At 54.0% G+C, this 21,323-nt stretch overlaps 1 protein-coding gene across 4 annotated transcripts in view; it reads right to left on the bottom strand.

Moving 5' to 3' along the window:
* NCKAP5L (NCK associated protein 5 like) overlaps positions 1-21,323 on the bottom strand; it is a 32,035-nt gene that overhangs the window by 10,381 nt on the left and 331 nt on the right. Inside the window, exons 1-7 of one of the 4 annotated variants that reach the window (XM_034645242.1) lie at positions 8,890-9,044; positions 6,247-6,308; positions 5,073-5,201; positions 4,038-4,106; positions 3,874-3,912; positions 3,027-3,146; positions 20-133 (exon numbers count right to left, since the gene is read on the bottom strand). In XM_034645242.1, the coding sequence (XP_034501133.1) occupies positions 20-133; positions 3,027-3,146; positions 3,874-3,912; positions 4,038-4,106; positions 5,073-5,195 (465 nt within the window). In that variant the 5' untranslated portion in view covers positions 5,196-5,201; positions 6,247-6,308; positions 8,890-9,044. Of the gene's footprint in view, positions 1-19; positions 134-3,026; positions 3,147-3,873; positions 3,913-4,037; positions 4,107-5,072; positions 5,232-6,246; positions 6,309-8,889; positions 9,045-21,323 lie in introns of those variants that run through there. The other 3 variants (XM_034645238.1, XM_034645241.1, XM_034645240.1) reach the window with 3 other exon arrangements.

Raw genomic sequence — 21,323 nt, forward strand, 5'->3', positions numbered from 1 at the left:
GCATGCCCAGCCCTCCTACCTCTCTCTGCCCAGCACAGTGCCCCAGAGGCAGCGAGGTGGTCGGTCCCTCGGCAGAGCTCAGGGACGGAGAGGCCGGTGGCTCTGATGGCGGCTGGAGTGCCGTAAGGGGGATCTGCAGGGGAGAGGCAGAATTAGCACGGGGGCTGTCTGTCCCGGGTCCCCACCCCCTCACGAAGTTTGGCCCTGCCCTTCAGCACAGTTCTTCCAAGTCTGCTCCTTCAGGGACGTCTCTTGGCTTCCAGTGTGGCTTCCTCCACTGTCCCCACCACTAGGTCAGAGGAGCCTTGGGAGACCATGCATGGGTGGAATGAAGATGTGTGAGCCCAGGTGGCGGGGAGATGGGACTGCTCTGGGGCTCTGGAGAAAGAAGAAGGTCCCCAGGGCAGAGGGCAGTGGGCAGTGGCAAGCCTAGTTTGGGTGCCTATGGCAGCTCCAGGACCACTCTGCTTCGCTGTGGGGGCCCCCTTCCCAATTACAGAGAGGGCCGGCCTCCAACACCCCCTTCCTGTTCTGACTGCCTGTGACCCCAGCCTCACAGGGTTGACTGAGACTAATGGAAAAGCATTTGTTACTAGGCCCGAGAAAAGAGATGGCAGGACTTACCATCTCTGTCCCCCCACAACAGGTCTCTGAAGATGACAAAGGTATGACCATGGACTCACAGTCACTTCTCTCTCAGTCCCTGGAGAATGTCATTCCCATCTCTGAGGCACCTCGACTAGACAGGAGTCAGCTTTAACGTCCTGCCTCTGTGGCATTTCTCTGTCTTCTGGCCGCCCAGCTACAGCCCACATCCTCAGTCCTCTGGCCTGGAAGCTGCTTGGTCATAGTCTCCCTGACCTGGTTTGGTGGCTTTACAAATCCCTCACCCATAAAGCAGAGGTAATTTTTTTTTCTTTTTCACCTAAAGCATCTTTGTGCTCACAGCCTCCTGCCTGCTGCCACAGGAGACAGGTCTGGGCCCCTCTGCCAGCTTCCGGGGCCCGGCCTGCTGCTCGTCCTTCCCTGACGCCGCCTCTGGTTCCCACTTGCTGCTCCTCCGCACGGCCTTCGTCCCAGCCCAGCTGAACAGCTCGCTCCTGCCGGGCTTTCCCTGCGGTTCCCTCCACAGGGCATCCCTTCTCCCCACCCCCAACTCTACGTTTACATTGTGCAGCAAGGCCCAGGTGCAATGTCACCTCCTTCAGGCCACTCTGCTGGCCTCTCTCCCCTCTGGGCTCCCGGACGGTACTGTCACCCCGCTCTGTAGCCTGGCTGCCTGCAGACCTGCCTGAGCTCGGAGCAGTCCGGCCCACGGGTTTACGTGCCCCGCGCAGACCACAGCCCTCGCCAGGTCCATGCGCATCTTGGCAAAGGCGCCGCTCACGGTAAGAGCTTCTTTAGCATTTGCTCAATGGAGCTTTCGTCCCAGCGAAGCACAACTCGAGAGCAACATTACTAATGATACATGGCTGCTAATTATTGCTACGGCTCTGGGCCGAACACCATATATGATTTCATTTCATCCTCACGACAACGTGCAATATGGATATCTTAATCCTCACTTACAGGAAAAAAGCTGGGGTTCATAAGGTTACATAATTTGCCCAGGGTCACACAGCTAAGAATTAGCTAAGTCAGGGACCCAATCCAAGCGTATCTGAGGCCAAGGTTCGAGCTCTATTATGTCACGGTGGCGTCGGGGAAGATAGATCTGTTGCCCCAAACCGCCAAAGGTCACAGATTTCATTTCAGTGATTTAAGGATGATCTACACCCCCGTTATCACGGGTCACCAAGAAAGGCATGGACAGGGTGAGCTTGGCTAGCGGGGTTAGGCCTCGGGGATTGCGGGGGGGACCTCGGCAGCAGGGACAGACCGAGGGCAGGAAGAGCTACAGTTACTGCCACCAGTTCAGCCTCAGCTCTGCTCTGGCCTTGGGGACAGAGCCTCCGAAAAGGCCATGGTGACGAGAAGCCTCAGCCTGGGGCCAGGCCTCCCAGTGAGCCATGGGGCACCCTGCTTAAGGTGTGGGGGCCAAGAGCTGTCTGGTTTGCGTCAGACAGACACACAAATTCAGGCAGATCCACACAGAAGGGTGCTTCTCTTCTTGTCAAGGTTGGGGGCGGGGTAGGACGTGCTGGCTGACCTCAGAACCCGAGCTTCACCTCAAGTCCCTGAAGCTGGTCCTGGTCCTCCCACCCCCGAATCTCACCCCACCCTCGGGGCTCCTGATGGAGTGACCGCAAGTGATATCTTTTTTGTTGTTGTTTTAAGTAGGCTCCACACCCAGTGTGGAGCCCAGTACAGAGCGTGAACTCACAGCCTTGAGATCAAGACCAGAGCTGAGATCAAGAGTCAGCCGCTTAACGGACTGAGCCACCCAGGCGCCCCCCAAGTGACGTCTTAACTGAGTTCAGGGTTCACTCCTAGTAGCCTTCTGCTTTTCCCGGGTAAGGCAGGCGTCAGGTCAACGATCAGGGACTAGCGTTAGAGGACGCGCCTGTGTCATTGCGGGAGCATATGCAACTATGCACACTCACAGAATGACCTGGAGGGAAGTGCCTCTCCTGACCTCTCTGTGACACCCAGCACTGGGCGCCGTCCGCCCAGCCCCGCCCCTGCCCCTGGCCAAGAAGAAGCAACACAGTGGCCAAAGGGGCCCCTTGGGAGATTGAAATCATTGCAGTTTCAGCCTCCACCCATCGCCCCACACAGGGCAGAAGCCAAGCAAGACCCTTCTCTGCCAACAAGAAGGGATGCCATCCAGCAGGGCAAGGAGCACCTGGGAGGTGGGGGAGAGCCAAGCTTGGGGGGACTCAGGGAGTCTTCCACTCCCCATCTAAGGCTCAGATCTATCAGGCTAGATGGGCCTTCCCCAGATGGCCATAGTCCCCAGAATGGAGGGGAATGGCTGGAGGCCTGCTTCTTCAGGTGTTGGGAGCAAAGAAAGTGGTAATGCGGCCGGGGCTGGGAGCAGCAGGAAGCTGAGGGACGAGGACGGAAGGCGAATCGCTCGTGCCCACCTGAGGGAGGGAGCCTGTCGTCAGCTGGAGTTTCTGCTGAAACAAGGCACTCAGCATCTGGTTCTGCCGTTCCAGGTCAAACACCCTCTTCTTCAGCTTGATGCACTCCTCCCGCAGGTCCTGCCACCCAGGGAGGCGGAGGGAGACAAGGAAGGATGGCGGGGAGGGGCGAGTGGTATGAGCCGTGTCCTTCATCGGCGTGGCGGGCACTCCCGCTGGGCATGCCCTTCTCCTGCAGCCTCCTTCTAGGGGGAGCTGAGCCTGCCTATGTTTGTAGCTGTCACGTTTTCTGGGGATGGTAAATTCTCCAAAGTCTACCACCCCCGGTGGGAGGTAAATCCTATTCCCTTTGGCATCTTTCCCATCCCTTGAGCCAACCCCCTGCCTCTTAGAAACCATACATCAAAGAAGGGCCCATATAAGGCAGAGGAAGACCTGGGGGTCAGAGTAGCTCAGAAGTCAAGAAGTTCCCACAGTACTTGAGTAAATATTTAGATGCCACCTTATGCTCACAATATTAACATTGCTATCAGGGCCTTCACAGTCTGGAGAAACCAGCTGGGGCCAGGATTAGGGAAGGATTCAAGCCCAAGTCAAATTTACCATAGCTCAGAGACCTGGCCTTACCTAGCCCACCTCTGCCTCCAGGTAGAACAGTGGGGACCTGTCCGAGGTGGGGAGAAGGAGCCTTGTCGGAGGGCCAACAGGCCATTTCCACCAAGCTCCCTCCTCTAGCCCCTATGTGCGTAGGCTCAGGGGTCCCCAGGAAGGGCTTCCCCTGTTGTACTCAGGGCCTCTCCGCAGGGCATCTGGGCTCGGGGTGAGAATGCCTCCCGTGGCTGCTTACCTTCTGGTTTAGCAGGGCCTGTACCACATGGTTGGCAACCTGGGGACAGAGGGCCCGAGGCAGAGCTATCAACCCACCAGCCTCTGCCTGGAGCACTGACAACCCGTGCTCCTCCCCGCTTCCCCATATCCCCCCGCATCAGTCCCCCTGGAGACCCCACAGACCTCATCTAGACAGCGCTCATAGGTCTCCCGCTGGTTTTCGTTGGCCTGGGCAAGCGCCGAGTTCTCTGCCTGCAGGAGGGAGAAAGAGGCCCAGCAAGGAGGCTATGGGATCATTCCTCCACCACGGCAAATTCCTTTTGGGGAAGGGGAGGCATGGAGTCTACTAGCTACACCTCTATCCCAGCTCTTGGATCTGGCTGGATTCCCCACGGGGAGGCCTACAGAGATGGATGGAACGCATCAGAAAGGCAGAGGTGAGATGGCTGGTTTTCTGTAAACCCCAACCTCAGTCAGAGAGGTTGGAGGGGCTGGGGAGACCCATGGCCAGGAGGACCTAAGCTGGGAGGGGCCCAGAGTGATCCTTATTTCCCTGAGCGGAGGGCAGAGGAGGCTGGAGGGAGGAGGATAGGGTCTTAAGAATACGGCGAGGGGCGCCTGGGTGGCACAGCAGTTAAGAGTCTGCCTTCGGCTCAGGGCGTGATCCCGGCGTTATGGGATCGAGCCCCACATCAGGCTCCCTCTGCTGGGAGCCTGCTTCTTCCTCTCCCACTCCCCCTGCTTGTGTTCCCTCTCTCGCTGGCTGTCTCTATCTCTGTTGAATAAATAAATAAATCTTTAAAAAAAAAAAAAAAAAAAAGAATATGGCGAAGAGCCTAGTTGAGGAATCCTCGTCCTCGTCCCTCCTCCTAAGCCCTGGGTCATCTAAACCCTTCTTCCTGTGGCCTCTGTGACCACGCCTTTCCTAGACCGGCAAGGGCATGAAAGTGGGGGAGAAAAGGGGTAAAGAAGGGAGACATTTGGGGGCTAGGACAGCCCTGCCCTTGAGGATGCCTCCTGTCCCAAGCTGCCCCCGGCCCCCCCGGGTTGGAGAGCTCAGAGCAAAGAAGGGCTTCTCCGAGGAGCTCTGCTAGAGAATGTTCATCTCCAGCCCGGTAAAGCAGGTTGAGAGGAAGGTCCACCCACACCCACAAAGCCTACCCAAGCTCCCAAGGGCCCTGGCCGGCACTGCCACCCCCACCCTGCCTCGTGGCCCACCTCTAGCTCCCGAAGTCGGTGCAGGAGCTCCTGGCAGGTGCCCGGCTCCGTGCTGCTGTCACTACCCTCTCCCGGCCTTGGCGTTCCAGGACTCTCAGCAGGCTGGTCCATGGCCTCCGACATCAGGCCCTGGGAACAAGTGAGAGACGCCCTGGCAGGCTACTCCAGGGCACAGCGAGGAGGTGAGTGGAGGAGGAGGACAAAGACCAAAGTCATCAGTGTTCTGGAAGTCTAGTGTGACTGATGGGCCACGGATATTGTAACAACTCAGGGTCTGACTCCGGCTCTTCTGGTCCCAGGACAGACACACAGACACACTCTTCCCATTTTAAGAACGGAGACCATTGTTATAAGCCTCAGTCATTGTGCTCACCCTACCACAGGTCACATACACACTGGCCAACCGCCAAGAAAGCTGAATTCTCTGCTGAGATCGGCCTCAAACTGGCACACTTGATTTACCCGGGCACAGTGGGAGGGAGCCTGCGTGCTCACCAGCTCCCTGTTCCCTGCCAGGCCCCAGAGGCCCAGTCTCTTGGTGCATGCTGTTCCCTCTGCAGGGGTCCCCTGACATCTCCCTGCTTTCAGCCCAGCCAGCTCCTTCCTACGCATTCTTCAGGGTTCCTGCTCCAAGTCCAGCTCAGGCACCCCCCCTGCACGGTTCTGTAACCCCGTCCCGGGGAGTGTTGACCCCATGAGGGCAAGTACTCTGCATTCACGTCACTGCCCAGACTCACACTCCTTGGTGGGCTACCTGGCATGTCGGGGACAGACTGATGACGAAACCGACTCGTTTGTCACTGCCCGAGAACGGAGCAGCCAGGGTTCTGTCCTGTATCATGACGTAGAGGTCACCGGACTATTGCCGTAGTTACTGGCTGTACCTGACAAGTCTTCAGCTGCTGCTGGCTTTTCAGTTTCTCTGCTAGAGGAAAGTTCTCATTTCCTTCTTTTGCACGAATACTATAGAAATTTCCAGTAGATGGGAAACCCGTTCCTAACGCAAAACAGACTTAGCACTTTCAGACCAAGGAAGAGAGGAGCCTTCTAGCAGCTCACCGGCCAGGCATCTGAACGATCCCTCCCCTGCAGTGGGGCACAGGGGTGCCTCTCCTGCCCCCTGCCCTCCTCCTCCAGTTCCCCCACCAGCATGCACAGGCTCAGAGCCCCTCACCTGTCTCTGCCTCCTCGCTCAGGCTGGCACACTCACTCTAGCAGCCAGAATGGTCACCTCGCCTATGGAAAAAGAAGGGGATGTCAGCCATGCATTCCACAAGCAGTTATTGGGCTCCTACTGTGTGCCAGGCACTGGGCCTTGGGGATGAACAAGCCAGAGAAAGCCCTGCCTTTAGGAAAGTTTCCATTCTATTGGGGAAAGCAGATCATACACAGCTAAACCAATGGACATACGTCGGGTCCCAATAAGGCACCAAGAGGTGACACCAAAGCAGAAACCTCGGGGATGTCCAGATGCAATCCTGGAACGGGAAGAGCCCAGAAGGCCGAGAAAAGAGCCAGTGCAGAGGGCCGCAGCTCTCAGCCACACATCACTCAGACACCAAATAGGAATGAGCGGCAACACATGAGGCTTTACGGTCCTTCTGGAACATACGCTGGCTTCTTCGGTCCTCACAGCCACAAAGGGAATGAGGTGCTCTCCTCAACACCCATGAGATGAGGAAACCGAAGAGCAGGAAATTACTCGCCCAAAGCTGAGTGTGTCCTGTGTGCCAAGCAGTGCGCCGGCCCCGCCCCCGATCCTCCTAACAGCTTCACGAGGGGGGCAGCACCCTGGGTGAGGGTGCCATAGCTGCAGGCAAAGGGTGCTGCCCGAGACACACGGCTGGGTCACAAAGCACGCCGGACAGGCCTCCCTTTCCCCCTTCGTGGGCGGCCTTTGTACACACACAAGTTGGGCTGTAAGCTCCTTACAGTCCCAGGGCTCCTGGAGCTATGCAAACGGGACAGGTCAGGGTGAGAATCTGACTCTAGAAAATCTGTTTCCGCACCGATACAGTGGCCACACGGACACTTGGCCCAAATGGTTGCTGCTGGATGAAATGAAACAATGTGTGTAGACGGTCTTGCGTGAACTCAATAATTAACGGAGACTTTTCGTGATCACATCCCGACAGATGCAAAGTCCTGCCTCGTTGCCTGCTGCTGCTGTCTATTCATCTGTAAGAACCCTGAGTCCCTGGCTCCCCCTGCGGGGTCTGGGCCGGAGGGGCACCCGCAGATCTGACAGTGCCGCCCGCTCGCTCACCCCGCGCGCAGGGCCTCCCCTCCTGCTCCACCCCTTCCCGCCAGCTGCCAGCCCAGCCTTCACCCCAGAGGGAGAAAGGGACAATGGCAAACAGAGGGGACCTTCTTTCCCAGTGAGAGAGACCGTGTGCCCCTCTATGACAGCGGAAGGGGGCTTCTGAAGATGGCAGGAAAAGGAGAAACTTGTAATACTTATTTTTAAACACTCCACAACAATCTCAAGTCCTTTGTTATTTTAACATCACGAAAAATGTATTGAGTACAACTTCATTTGCTCATGACATTATCGTGTTTGATATTTTTAGAAATGGACGGGCTTGGAAAAAAATGAAAAAAATTCAGGAAATATCCTCCTTCCCACATACATAAATAGGGGTTAAAACCAAAAAAGGCCTCGGGTTACCTCCACCGCTTGAGTTAAACCCCACCCCAGCACGCCCAGCTCCGTCAGAGGCTCCCAGTGCCCCCAGGGTTCCCTAGCTTTCCCCTCAATCCCCTCACCCTTTCTCCCCTGCGGACACCTCCAGGGAGCAGCGGGGGATGGGAGAGACAAAGTTGAGGGTGAAGGAAAGCAGCTGGGTGAACATGGCAGTGTCCAGGGCCAGAAAGGGAGGAAGATAAAGACGGGGAAAAGCCCAAGTCTTTGTGTTCCCAACAGCGACAGCAAAAACCAAACTAAGGGTGAAGATGCTTTGGGAGAATACCTTCCTAAAAAAAACAAAAATAAAAATGCCTCCAGGAGGCCCAGACCGTGGGGACTGGCTGTGGATCACGGCTGTGGTTTCCTGCGTGTTGAGGAGGGGGGGGACCCGATACGCCCCCCCCCCNACCCCCCCCCCCCCCCGCCAGGAGCTGACTGCCACCACTCTCTCAATCCGAGCTTCTGTGGATCCCAGGGCGTGGACGCCTGAGCCCCACTGTGACCTGGGGGAGACCCTCCAAGTGATAAGCCACCCAAAAGCAACAGCTCTGTCATGTGGAATGGTCTCAGCCTCCCCGGCTGGGCTTCGGAGAGCCTCCGGAAACGAAGACAGACTGTGACTCAACCTCACTTTGGGGAGAAGTTTTCTGCCCTCAGTCGAGGTGGTCTGGCCAACCCAGGACCAGAGGCCTTCTCTCCGTCTGCAGGGCCGCAAGCAGAGGACAGGAAGCTGGCAGCCTGGATTGCTTGAGTCACAGGGAAGAGGCCTGCATTTAAACTTGGCGCCCGGAGCAGTGCACGCGTGAACAGGACCGCAGTCGGAGTTCAAGATTTCTATGGCGAGAACACCTCCTGCAGCCTCACCCTCCTCTAGGGAACACGAGGAGATGCCACCACCGCCAGCTCCCGATCTGAGTCTAGTGAGGAATTCCGCCCATCACAATCTGGGTTTTTGGCCTAAATCTCATGGGGAAAAAACCCCACCCACATTTGTTCCCCAGTGGCTGTCCCTGCTGGGTGTCAGTGGGGCCCCTCTCCTGGGGGCTGCCCACCCTCCTCCCCCCTCAGCCCCACAGCTCCTACTCACAGCTTCTGGGCTCAGCCCCACCCCGGGCCCAGAAAAGCCCCAACCTGGGTTCTTCAGGATGACCCCACGATGGTCCCACGACACACCCGGATGTCGGATGTGGGGTCTGGAACACATGATGCAGGCCACGGTGGGTAGAGACGGAGCTGCAGGAGGTGGGAGCTCCAACTTGAACTGGAGGCTTCTCCTGCCAGAACTGCCAACGGGCAGCCCCGCCCCCCACAAAGGCCTGATTCACAGGGAGGTGACCTCAGTGCCGAGGGGAGGGAGGGAGAGGAAGGGAGGAAGACCAGGGTCTCCTGGGCCCTTCTTCGGCGGGGGAGTGGGGGGCAGTTTGCAGCTACCAGGGACAAGGAAGGGGGAGCAGCTGCCCAGAGGACTCTGGGTAACGTGGGGACACGCTGAGTGACTCTGGTGACTCTCTTCAGCCTAGTCAGTCACAGGGCCCCAAAAGGGAGCGGACTGCCCCGGCCCTTCAGTCAGCCAGATCAAAGGAGTAAAGTCTGCAGTGCCCACCGTCTGCCCAGCCAGGGCACAGGCCAGACCCCTTCCTGAACTCTGGGTCCAGGCCTGGGAGGAAGGGACTAGAGAGATGGCAGCAAGCCTGTCTTCCGTGCTCCCTCATCCCAGCCCTTAGCCAAGGGCTCTGGGCCCTGATGAGCCCCTCACTCACCAGCTGTTCCCCCCAGAGTCCTCTAGGGACAGAAACCAGGGACCAGTAGGTGGGGGAGGGTGGGCAGCTGTGGGAAGGCAGAGATGGAGAAGCTCACTTTAATAACAGAATCATCCGTAACAACCGGTCCCCCGTGCTCCCCCCATCCCCCAGCTGCTTTCTGGAATCCCCGTCCACACCCAAGAGTCCACTTGTAAACAGCAACTTCTGCACCCATAACCAACACTGCTTTCCAGAAGGTATCAGACGGTATCAGCCCTGGGATGCTGTGGGCGTGGGGAGGGAATAAAGGGACTGGTGCCCCAGGGCATTCCTGGCCTGAAAGTAGCCACCTTAATCCCTGCCCAAAGCATCCTTTAGCCCTAAGAATTCCAACTGGTCTCCTCCCCCCTCAGGGAAAGAGGACAGACAAGAATTTCCTTCCCTCCTCCTGACAACTGGCCCCAAGACACAATAGCCCTACTGAGAGGCATGTGTCCATGGGGAAGGGGCCCCTGCGTCCCCTTCCAACTTCCTCTTCACAGGCACTGCAAGAACCTCCATCCCTTGGTGTGGGTTCTTTCTGACCCACAGTAGGCTCAGTCCCCTGCCTCTCCAGGCAGGCAGGAGGAAGGGCAGTCGTGTTGAGCCCCAAAGTCTTACAGGCTCCAGCGCCCCTCACCTCCCCTCTCCCTGCTCTTCCATGCTCCCAGTCCACAGCATAACGCAACAACAAAAAAAGCAGCTGCTGGTGGTGGGGAGAGGGAAGGGGCTCAGACACAGACACAATGGGTTTATTTATAGGGCCACATGGCCGGGGGCTCCACAGCCAAGAAGCCTAGTTCGGCACTCACCAAAGCCTAGCTGGGCCCATTCTAGCCAGAAGGAAGATTTAGAGTCTGGTCCCAACACTGCAATTTACTCGCTGTGTGCCTTTAGGCAAATCACTCAATCTCTCAGGGACGAGTTCCTTTGTGCCAAATGGAGGCTGTTCTAGAACAGTGGTTCTCAAAAATATGGTCCAGGGACCCTGGCGTTCTTACAAGGAATTCACAGAGTTGAAACTATTTTCATAATACTACCAAGACATTATTTGCTTTCTTAACTCTCATTCTCTCATGAGGCTATAGTGGCATTTTCCAGAGACTACGTGATATGTGATATCACAACAGACTGACTATAGAAACAGATACGAGAATCCAGCTGTCTTTTATTAAGTCAGACATGACATATATGCCAGAACATATATGCCATTCTTTTCACTGTTTTTTTGTCCTGGAAAATATGTAGTTACTTTTCATAAAATATGTTAATATATAATGGGTTTATTATTATTTTAAATAATTAAATGTTTAAAACTCTCAGTTCTAATTTATATGATAGTAAATGTCAGGGCGCCTGGGTGGCTCAGTTGGTTAATGTCTGCCTTCAGCTCCGGTCATGATGGGGGGGGATCCCCTGCTCGGGCGGGGAGCCTGCTTCTCCCTCTCCCTTTGCCCCGCCCCTACACTCATGCTATGGTACATATGCTTTCTCTCTCTCAAATAAATCAATCAATAAATAAGTAAAACTAAATCTTTAAAAAAAAGAATAAAAAATGCAGCTACTTCAACTGCGGAAATGAATTTTAAATTTAAATAACTACATGCAGCTTGTGGCTATTGTACTGGATGGTACAATTCTAGAAGATCCCTGGGATTCCTTGACTTGAGCCTTCTAGGTCAGTGCTCTTTTTCCACAGAGCCCAGAGGCTGGGGATAGGACAGGACGGGACTTGACACTCACTTCTGTCCCCAGGCTTTCACTCACACTGTTTCTTATTCTCTCCTCACCAAAGGTAAGCCGTCCCAGCCAGCTCATCAGTCCTGCCCGGCACTCCCACCAAGGTCCACCAAGGTTACGTTAGAGTCGCACCCTTACCCTCCAACGGTTACTTCACACCCACGCCACTCTCCTCAACTGCCTGCCTTCCTGTCCCCAGAGCATTACAGCCAGCAGAGGGAAAACCCCTCAAATCTGACACCGTCCTCCCAGCCCCATCAGAACCCTTGTACCTCCCCCCTCCCCATCTCCTCCCGGTACAGCAGAGAGGCTGCTGTCTTCCCAGTCAAGGCCAGTCCCTGCCCTGGCCCATCCCCACTTAGGTCTTCAGTATTTACCTCCCGAGGGGACCTTTCCCATCTGTCCGTAAAGCTTTTCAGGTGTCTTTCATCTAAAAACTAATTTCCCCCTGACGTTTCCCCAGACTGAGCCGTGCCCCCTTCTGCCCTTCTAAGCCAAACTTCTAAAACCCATCCTCACTTCTCACTCCTTCCTCAACCTGGTCCAACATAAGCAGTTAACTGCCACAATGCTAAATCCAAACAAGATTTTTCCATCCCCATCGCCCTCTCAGGCACAAGTGCCTCTGGTGGCCACTTCCTCTTGGACTTTTTTAAGCTTCGAAACATAGTTCACATCCCCTATGACTCACCCATTTAAAGTGTGCAGTCTAGTGGTTCATAGTGCAGTCACAGATCGATGCCACCGTGACATCTGTAGAACATTTTCAGTACCCTTCAGTTAGCACCCCGGACCCCCGAACCCTAGGCAAGCACTCATCTATTCTCTGTCTATAGATTTCCCTATTCTGGACCTTTCACACGAACGGACTTGTAGAACAGGTGGTCTTTGTGACCAGCTTCCGTCACTTGTGTCACGTCTGCAAGGCTCATCCATGTTGAGGCACGGATCAGCACTGCGTTCCTTTTTATGGCCAAATGATATTCTGATAAATAACTGATGAGCACCAGTGTTTACCTCTTCATCTATTGATGGACATTTGGGCTGTTGCCACTCTTTGGCTCTCATGAGTAACGCTGCTCTGAGAATTTGTGTGCAAGTTTTTGTGTGGATGTAGGCTTTCACTTCTCTCGGGTGGACACCTAGGAGTGGACTTGCTGGGTCACATGGTAACTGTAGGTCTACCTGTTGGAGGAACTGCTAAATTGTTTTTCAGAGTGAATCCCCCATTTTACAGTCCCGCCGACAGGGAATGAGGGTTTCCATTTCTCCATGTCCTCACCACTGGTTATGGTCCGACTTTCGAATTCTAGTCACCCGCGTTAAGTGTGAAGTGATCCCTCATGATGGGTGTGATTTATATTTCCCAAATTAAGGGTGTTGAGCATCGTTTCTTGTGCTTATTGGCTATTTGTCTAACTTCCCTGGAGAAATGTCTATTCAGATCCTTTGCCCATTTTTAATTGGATTATGTGGGGTTTTTTTTAATCAAGTTGTAAGGATTTTTTTTATATATTTTGAATACAAGTCTCTTATAAGATATATGACTTTGCAAATATTTTCTCCCATTCTGTAGGTTATCTTTTCACTTTCTTTTTTTTTTTTTTTTTTAAGATTTTATTTATTTGACAGAGAGAGACATAGCGAGAGACGGAACACAAGTAGGGGGAGTGGGAGAAGGAGAAGGAGGCTTCCCACTGAGCAGGGAGCCCGATGCAGGGCTTGATCCCAGAACCCTGGGATCATGACCTGAGCCAAAGGCAGACGCTTAACGACCGAGCCATCCAGGCGCCCCTCACTTTCTTGATGGTGACCACCTTCTCCTGGATGACTTTTCCCTGGTCTATGATGCTTCTCCTCCCCCCGCCCCAGCTATCTTGCACCTCTACTTGTGTGTGTGTGTGTGTGTGTGTGTGTGTGTGTGTGTATTTTAAAACTGTGTATGGTTTTGTATGGTTATGTATATACATACACACACACTTTTAAAAAAACAGAGACATAGCACTGTGTTCTCGCTGTTCTATATCTTTCTTTAGAAGAACAATTACAAAAACAAAACAAACCCGAAACCAGAGACTTTATTTGGATCTTTCCAGTTTTTCCACTGATGTCCTTTCCACTGATGTTCTATTCCAACATCTAATCCAGGATCCCACATTGTACTTAATCACCAAATCTCCTTATTCTCCTATGATTCATGACAGTTCCTCAGTAGTCTTTCATGACCTTGACATTCTGGAAGGGAACTGATCAGGTCAGTATTTTGGAGAGTGCTCCCTTATTGGGGTTTGTTTGATGTGTTCTCGAGTTAGACTGAGGTTATGAATTTTTGGAAAGAATACCACGGAGGGGATGTGCCCTTCTCAGTGCATTTTATCAGGGATTATAATGCTGAGATGTCTTATGACTGGTGAGGTTAACCTTGACCACCTGGTTAGGTGGTATCTACTAGTGGGTTTATCCACTAGTAACCAGTTTGGGGGGCAATACTTTGTGACCACGCAAACATCCTGTTTCTCCTTCAATTTTCACCTGCTGATTTTAGGATTCATCAATGGATCTTGCTTACAGCAATTACTGTAGTGTTTCAACGATAATTTTTGATTTGCCTCATTCTTTATACATTTATTAATGAGAAGTTTTCTGTAGGGAAGAGCTATCCCTTCACTGCCACTGATTTAGTTAATTACACATTTATATTAGCATGAACCCATAGGTATTTTATTCTTTGGATTAGAATCCAATATTACCATCACTTATTTCATTGCTTAAATTCCAGCTATGATCATGGTGAACTCTTTAAGGTTGGTTCCTCCTCTTTCCACATGCCTCCGTTTAAAAAATTTATTTATGGGGGGCGTGGGTGGCACAGCGGTTAAGCGTCTGCCTTCAGCTCAGGGCGTGATCCTGGCGTTATGGGATCGAGCCCCACGTCAGGTTCCTCTGCAATGAGCCTGCTTCTTCCTCTCCCACTCCCCCTGCTTGTGTTCCCTCTCTCGCTGGCTGTCTCTATCTCTGTCAAATAAATAAATAAAATCTTTAAAAAAAAAAAAAAATTTATTTATGGGGCACCTGGCTGGCTCAGTCGGTTGGCCGTCTGCCTGGGTCCTGGGATCGAGTCCCGCATCAGGCTCCTTGCTCAGCGGCAAGTCTGCTTGTCCCTCTACCCTTTGCCCTGCTCATGATCTCTCTCACTCTCTCTCTCTCTCAAATAAAATAAATAAAATCTTAACAAAAATGTATTTACTTTTGAACATCTGCTTGTTTCCTGGCACCATAAGATGTTCCAGACTTATCTTCTATTTTCCCTGCCACAATCACTTTCCCAAGGAGCTCCACCAGAGCAATCCTCTTTCTAAAACCGTACATCTGATTGTGTCCCTAGTGCCTCAGACCTTCCCATGACCTCTGACTGCTTTGGGGACAGACCAGAGCCCTCTGCGCAGCCCTGAGGCCCTGCCCTGGCCCCAGAGCAATTCTCCTGCAAAGCTGTCCCGACCGGACACTTTTCGAAACGCCTCCTGCAGGAGTGGTATTTCCAACTGTAACGCGCCCTGTTCTCTCGTCCTCCCCTTCATCCTCCACCGTGAGGCAGAGAGGACTTCCCGTGCAGTTAGGAGGGGAGCTCCCTGAGGAGGAGCCCTGCCTGCATTTCCGTGCTCCCCCACTCCTGCCAGCGAAGCCCCGACCCTGGTCATCTCCTTTCCTTCCAGACAATGTAAGACCAGAAAGAAAGGACGGTGGGCTCCTCAGCTTCTCCTATAGACCCCCAAGTGTCCCCCGCCCAAATGGCTCTGAGGGCCCAGAGGACAAACCATGCTGAGAGGTCATCAAGGACATTTTCAGCTTTGTCCCTAATGTTGAGAGGACCTTATCCAAGCCCTCAACCCACTCCCAGGCCTCGGTGACTCCCTCTGGCAAATGGGACTACTCTATTCATTCTGCATATACTTTCAAACAGACCACTCAGTAGGGGGCGCACGGCTGGGTACTGGGGGGCAGTTCAGAGCGGGCTCAGCTTTTCTGACCTCTCGGGGCTTTCAGTCTAGTAGGGGACGTAACACATGCAGGTAACAGCTATACTGTGAAGGAGGTGGAGAACTTAAAAAATCAGGAAAGGAATATTAAGCCGCAGCTGCAACAGATTTTCGGAACGTAAGGCATCGAGTGAACGGAGACTTCACAGACCGGTGGCGTTTACATAACACGGGAATGGCAAGGGGGTCATTCTAGGCAAAAGGCGGGCATAAACAGAAGGAGGCAGAACTCTCTGGGTGTGTACGGAAACGCAATGACTCAGTGCAGCTGGACTGAAGGGCATTTGAAGGTGAGTGTTTCCTGGTCCCCTGGCCCGTGCCAGTCACTAACTCCTCTCTTATCTCCCGACCCAATAGCAGAGTCAGCATATTTTCAACACCCGGGGTGTAACCAGAAAGCCTTGCCGGATCCCACAGGAAGAGCTGAGGCAGGGAGGCTCCTCCGAGCTGTGGAGGCGACTGCTGAGTTGACGCCTGGAGCGTCAGCTCTCTGCTCTCGGATCCAAGAGGAAGAGGGCCTGGGAGGCCACACGGCCGGTGAGCGCTCAGGCTGCACCTGCAGGCTACACCTTCCCAGCCCCCATGCTCAGCCCCCGGTGCTCACCACCCCCCAGCTTCCTAGCCTGGCCTCTTTATTCAAAGGGAACAGGCTCTGGCCAGCCAGGTGCCCTCCACGTCCAGGCCGCGTCAGTGTTGACTCGGTGGGTGCCATATGGCCAGAGCGCGGAGGTGACTTCCTAAGCCACCAGCTCTGGCAGGAAGCAAATAGCCTTCTCCGGGAACAGAAAGTAGCTCCAGCTCGCCCACAAGCCCTCGCTGGACTCGGCGCTTTCTGTGCCCACAAATGAAAGTGAGGCTTCCTGGATTCCGGTGCTGAGCGACCCTGGGTGAAGCCTAGCACCCTTCTGGGACTCAGTTTTCCTATCCGTAAAGTGGGGTGAACTCTCTCTGACTTTTCCTGCAGGGCATAGAAGGATGAGCTCCTGTCTGGAAAGGGACTGCAGCTGGGAAGGCAGATGCCCTCGTGTGGGGTTGGGGGTTGAAGGTGAGGAGCTGGGCAGGGCTTTTAGGGAGAAGCCCTTGGTTTTGATTCTGCCTTCCTCCTATGGGGCCCACGGGCTTCCCAGGAAAGCAGGGCGGTGGGGAGTAGGGAGAGGAAGGGTCAGCAAAACCAAGAGCTTTAACTTTCTTCTGGTCCCAGGGACAGGAAGTGAGGTGCCGTCTAGAGAGGAAGTGAGAAGCAAACACCCCCCCCAACTTCCCTTCGGCCTACAGGGCAAAGGAAGGCTCCAGCTTTAGGAGACTGCAGGCCCAGAGCTGGGGAGAGAAGGCGGTGGGGGTGGGGAGGAGGCATTAGCAGCACCACCTGGCAGAGAAGGGGGTTTCTTGTTTTGGACATAATAAAACTCAAGGGGGGGGGCGCCTGGGTGGCACAGTCATTAAGCGTCTGTCTTCAGCTCAGGGCATGATCCCAGGGTCCTGGGATGGAGCCCCGCATCGGGCTCCCTGCTCCGCTGGTTGCCTGCTTCTCCCTCTCCCACTCCCCCTGCTTGTGTTCCCTCTCTCACTGGCTGTCTCTCTGTCAAATAGATAAATAAAATCTTAAAAAAAAAATCTTAAAAAAAATAATAAAACTCAAGGGGCCCGGGACACCCCACAGACGGGGAGGCGGGGGAGAAGAGAAGCCACAGAAGTCAAGTTGAAAAACCCGGCTTTCCAGGTCACATGGCACTATATTTACAGTCCTGGCCCCAGCCTCCTGCCCCCAGCTTCATGCTGTGCCATGCCTAGTGCCTCCCCCAATACATGCACACTCCCGCACAAGCCAAGGCGGCCCGGGCCTCTGGTTACTTGCTCTTACAGTATATGCCCTTTCTCTGTAGCCTGTATCATAGCTGCCGTTCTATAACTGCTGAATTATTTGATTAAGGGAGACTTTGGGGATCACCACTGTACCCCCAGAGTCTAGCACAACACCTGGCACAGAGGAACTGCTAAGAATGCCTCAGAGGCTGGTTTTGCCCTAAACCTTGGCATCTGAATGGTTTAGTATATGAAGGTGAACAAGCCCTGCTCCTGGCCTGGGATGGACTGGGTGACCCTGGGGTGGGCAGTAAAGATCAGAAATCAGAGAGCTGCCAGGTGGCACGAGAAATCCATGCGCACCCAGACACTGACAACAGGTAACAGAGGAAGACAGTATATGCTCTCTGCTCTTTTGGCTAAGGGAGAAAAAAAAGGATAGACATTTCTATTTGTTTCATGTAAGACATTCTTGAGGGATATGTAAGAAACAAATAAGTGATTATCTGTGGAGGGAAAAGGGGGTGGAGGTGGGAGCATAATTTCTCAACATACACCTTTTTGTACCATTTTGATTTTCGGACTATATTTTTTAAAAAGTCTAGTGAAAGGGGTGCCTGGGGGGCTCAGTCGGTGAAGCATCTGCCTTCAGCTCCAGTTGTGATCCCAGGGTCCTGGGATCGAGCCCCGTGTTGGGCTCCTTGCTCAGCGGGGAGCCTGCTTCTCCCTCTGCTTGTGCTCTCTCTCTCTGACAAATAAATAAACAAAATCTTTGGGGCGCCTGGGTGGCACAGTGGTTAAGCGTCTGCCTTCGGCTCAGGGCGTGATCCCGGCGTTGTGGGATCGAGCCCCACATCAGGCTCCTCTGCTATGAGCCTGCTTCTTCCTCTCCCACTCCCCCTGCTTGTGTTCCCTCTCGCTGGCTGTCTCTATCTCTGTCGAATAAATAAAAATAAAATCTTTAAAAAAAAAATCTTAAAAAAAAAAAGTCTAGCGAAAAAGTAAAATATAAAACTTAAAAAAAAAAGAAGGAACAACCGCCTGCCCAGGTGATTTCTAAAGCCCCTCCCAGCTGGGGCTATCTAGTCTCTTCCCGTATTAGGAAGTAGGGACCAGGCCCTTGGGACAAGGGAGAGGTAAGGAGGTCTGGCTAGATGAGTGTGGGGGCTCTGGCCAAAGGACAACGTCTTCGCTCCCTTTCTTCCCATAAAGCTCTCTCTGGGCCAGGAGAGAGGCCCTGCCACGGCCAGGCTGTGGTGCGGCATGGGAGCACCACCCTGCTCGGAAGTCGGTCAGGGCCACTTCCTCCTGGGTAAGAGCTGGGTTCGTTCTAGATCCCAAAGGGCAGGGGCAGAGGTGGGTGGCTGGGCAACGGGAGAGTTAGGGGCAGGTGGGAGTAAGTTGGGGTAAATCACACCTGGAGGTTCCTGCAGCTGCTGCGGGCAGGTTCTGGGGGTGTCTCAACAGAGCCTCACACAAAAGGACCAATTACAGCCCCCACATCAAGCCAGCTGGGGGTGAAATGAATCAGCCCAAAGGAACAATGACTGCTGAGAACCCTAGGGCCACACCCCAGGAGTTCTGGGGCCCCTCACTGTCCCATCTAGGAAAAACCTCATCATTCTTCTATCCGAGGGTTGGCGGGGAGGGACAGTTTCAAGTCCTGCAGGAGAGTGAGAACTGCAGACCAGAGCCCCAAGCAGCGCCCACCACCACTCATGCCTTGCAGGCAGCAGCATGAGAAACACAATGGGGTCGTTGCTCCTTTTAAAATATCTACATAGATGTGGATATAGAGATTATTAAAAGCCTAGTGAGTACGGGAGAACTCCCAGAGCTCAAGGACCGCCGTAAGGTCCAGGGAGCTGTGCCGGACTGGGCTCTTCTCAGAGGCTGCTGGACTTTTATAAATCAGTAATAACAGCAGTGATAATTCACCTTAATAACAGCCTGGCCTCCTCAGGCCTCTTTCATCCGTGTAACTCCCAGAGCTGGGAAAACGGCAATTACTGAGCAGGTGCCACGCCCGGGTGATGATGTGTTATTAATCCATCAGCACAGGCTGGGAAACTGAGGCGCAGGGAGGATTGCCCTTCACAAGGAACTAAGGATATAGGAGCTGAGGGCCGCTTGTCAGTGAGGAACTGAAAGTGGGGAGTCTGTACCTGCCGTGTTTTGGGAAGATGCTGAACGATGGACTGGGGGGGGGGGGGGGAGCTCTCCTTTCAGAGTCAGCCAGGCCTGGGTTTGGGACCCCAGATGTGTCCCAAGCGCCCTCCCCAGGCTGGTGCAGGGCCTGGTGGTGCCTTGGCTGGGAGTCAGGGCCTCTGGTCTCGAGCGCATACACTCACTCTGCCAAAGTACTGCAAAGCAGGCCAACAGCTGCTTTGAGCGTCCCCACCATCTCTGCAACGCACGCAGGCACCACGGGGTAAGTGAGGGCGCAGCCTTCCAGAAAGCCCATGCCACAGGCACCATCCATTTGAAGTGGGAACAGGGGGGATCTTGCAGCCAGGGGCGGGGGGTAGATCAGATCAAAAGCATGTCAAAAAGCAGGGAGACTACTTCTTAGGGACCCAAGCCCATCTCTGCAGCCCCCTTCCAACTTTGGCACTGATCTCAAAATAATGACATCCTTCTTATAGCAAGGGTGGGGGGGGCACAAAAAGTCACAGAAGACTAACGATCTTTTCCCACCATGACCACGGAAGGAAGCAGCAGAGACTCAGATGAGGATGGGAGGGTAAAGACAGAGGCATGGCCTGGGCAGAGCGATCCACAGTCTACTGTGTGCCTGGTACTGTGACAGATGCTGGAACAGACACAGTCTCAGCTCTGGGAAAACCATAAGGGCCAAGCCAGGCAGCAACCAATGACCTTGTCTTCCAACCTTCCAGGGTAGGGCCTGGGGAAAAACAAGGGTGTTGTTCGCAGGGATCTGAAGTTATTTTTCTTCAAATGTTAGATCTGACCAGAGCCCCTGGGGGGGCCCTGAGATAACGCTCTGACCCTCCAAGGGTCCAGCTCTCCACAATCTCAGGTTCCAGAACTGCCCTTTCTGCTTTAAATTCGGCCAGGCCCTTCATGCCTGAGAAATTAAGGCAAAGGGGGACCGCGTAACACACCAGACCACAGTCAGGAGCCCCGCCACTGACACTCATCATTGTATGAATCACTTCCCCCTCTGGACTTCAGTTTCCCCATTTTTAACACGAGGGCGTTGGACTAGATGTCTCTAGGATTCCTTCCAGGCTATGACTCTATGTTGTTTTGATGTGGTGGCAGATCCCAGATTGATTTACATAAATTTGCATGTTCAATCAGAAATCCCAAACTCCGAGTATAGAAAATCCAATCAGTCCATTAGTGCAGCCAGACTGGGGCTGGAGGAGCCTGCCAGGTTCGGGTGAGAATCGTCAAAGCAGACTGTGGCAGTGGTGCTGAACTGGGGGAGGAGCTGGCGGAAGCAGGGCGAGAAGTGGCGTTTGTTCTGAGATGCAGTTCTGCTGACCCAGGGCAGATGGAGCCAGGGTCCCCTCCTCAGCTATCAGGCAAGGGTCCTTTCTCCTCCTGCTTCTAACGGGGCCTCTGGCTGGCCGGCCTCAGAGCCACACCCCAAGAGGAAACAGCAGCCTGTGCCTAGCAACAGCCGCATCCTTCACTCTGACAGGGACTCCACCATTAACCACTTTCTGGGAAACTGACCTCCCTGGGAGCTTCCATTTTCCATTGCAGGGGTTCCTCGCAGTGAGGAAGGTTTCCTTGGGGTCTAACCTAAATGCCTCCTGCTGCAGCTTCAGTCCATGGGCAGCAGGGCCCAGGGAAGGGGGCTCCCCGGGCACAGGAGAGCTGGCAAAGGGAAAAGCAATGCAGACAGTGTGTCCCACGTCCAACCAATCCCACAGCCTCTCTAACCACCACCTCCTCTAACATCCCCCCTGGCACCTGGGAGATCAAGGATGAAAACAAACAAGGAAAACGTGAAGGTCTTTGGCTCTTGGGCTAGAGAGCAAGTCCCAACCTGGAGAGCTTGACTCCTGAGAAACCATACCCCCAGGAGGGAAGGCGGATGGGAAAGGTGGGGCTGGGGCAGTTTCTCCCTGCTGCCAGGCTGCCTTGGAAGGGCCCAGGAAGCTGGATAGGCTGGGTGAGGGCAGCAGGGAAAACTCTTTAAGCCTACTGCCTGGGGACTGGCAGGGAAGCC

This window comes from Ailuropoda melanoleuca, chromosome 16 (genome assembly GCF_002007445.2).
Source record: "Ailuropoda melanoleuca isolate Jingjing chromosome 16, ASM200744v2, whole genome shotgun sequence".
NCBI classification, from domain to species: Eukaryota; Metazoa; Chordata; class Mammalia; order Carnivora; family Ursidae; genus Ailuropoda; species Ailuropoda melanoleuca.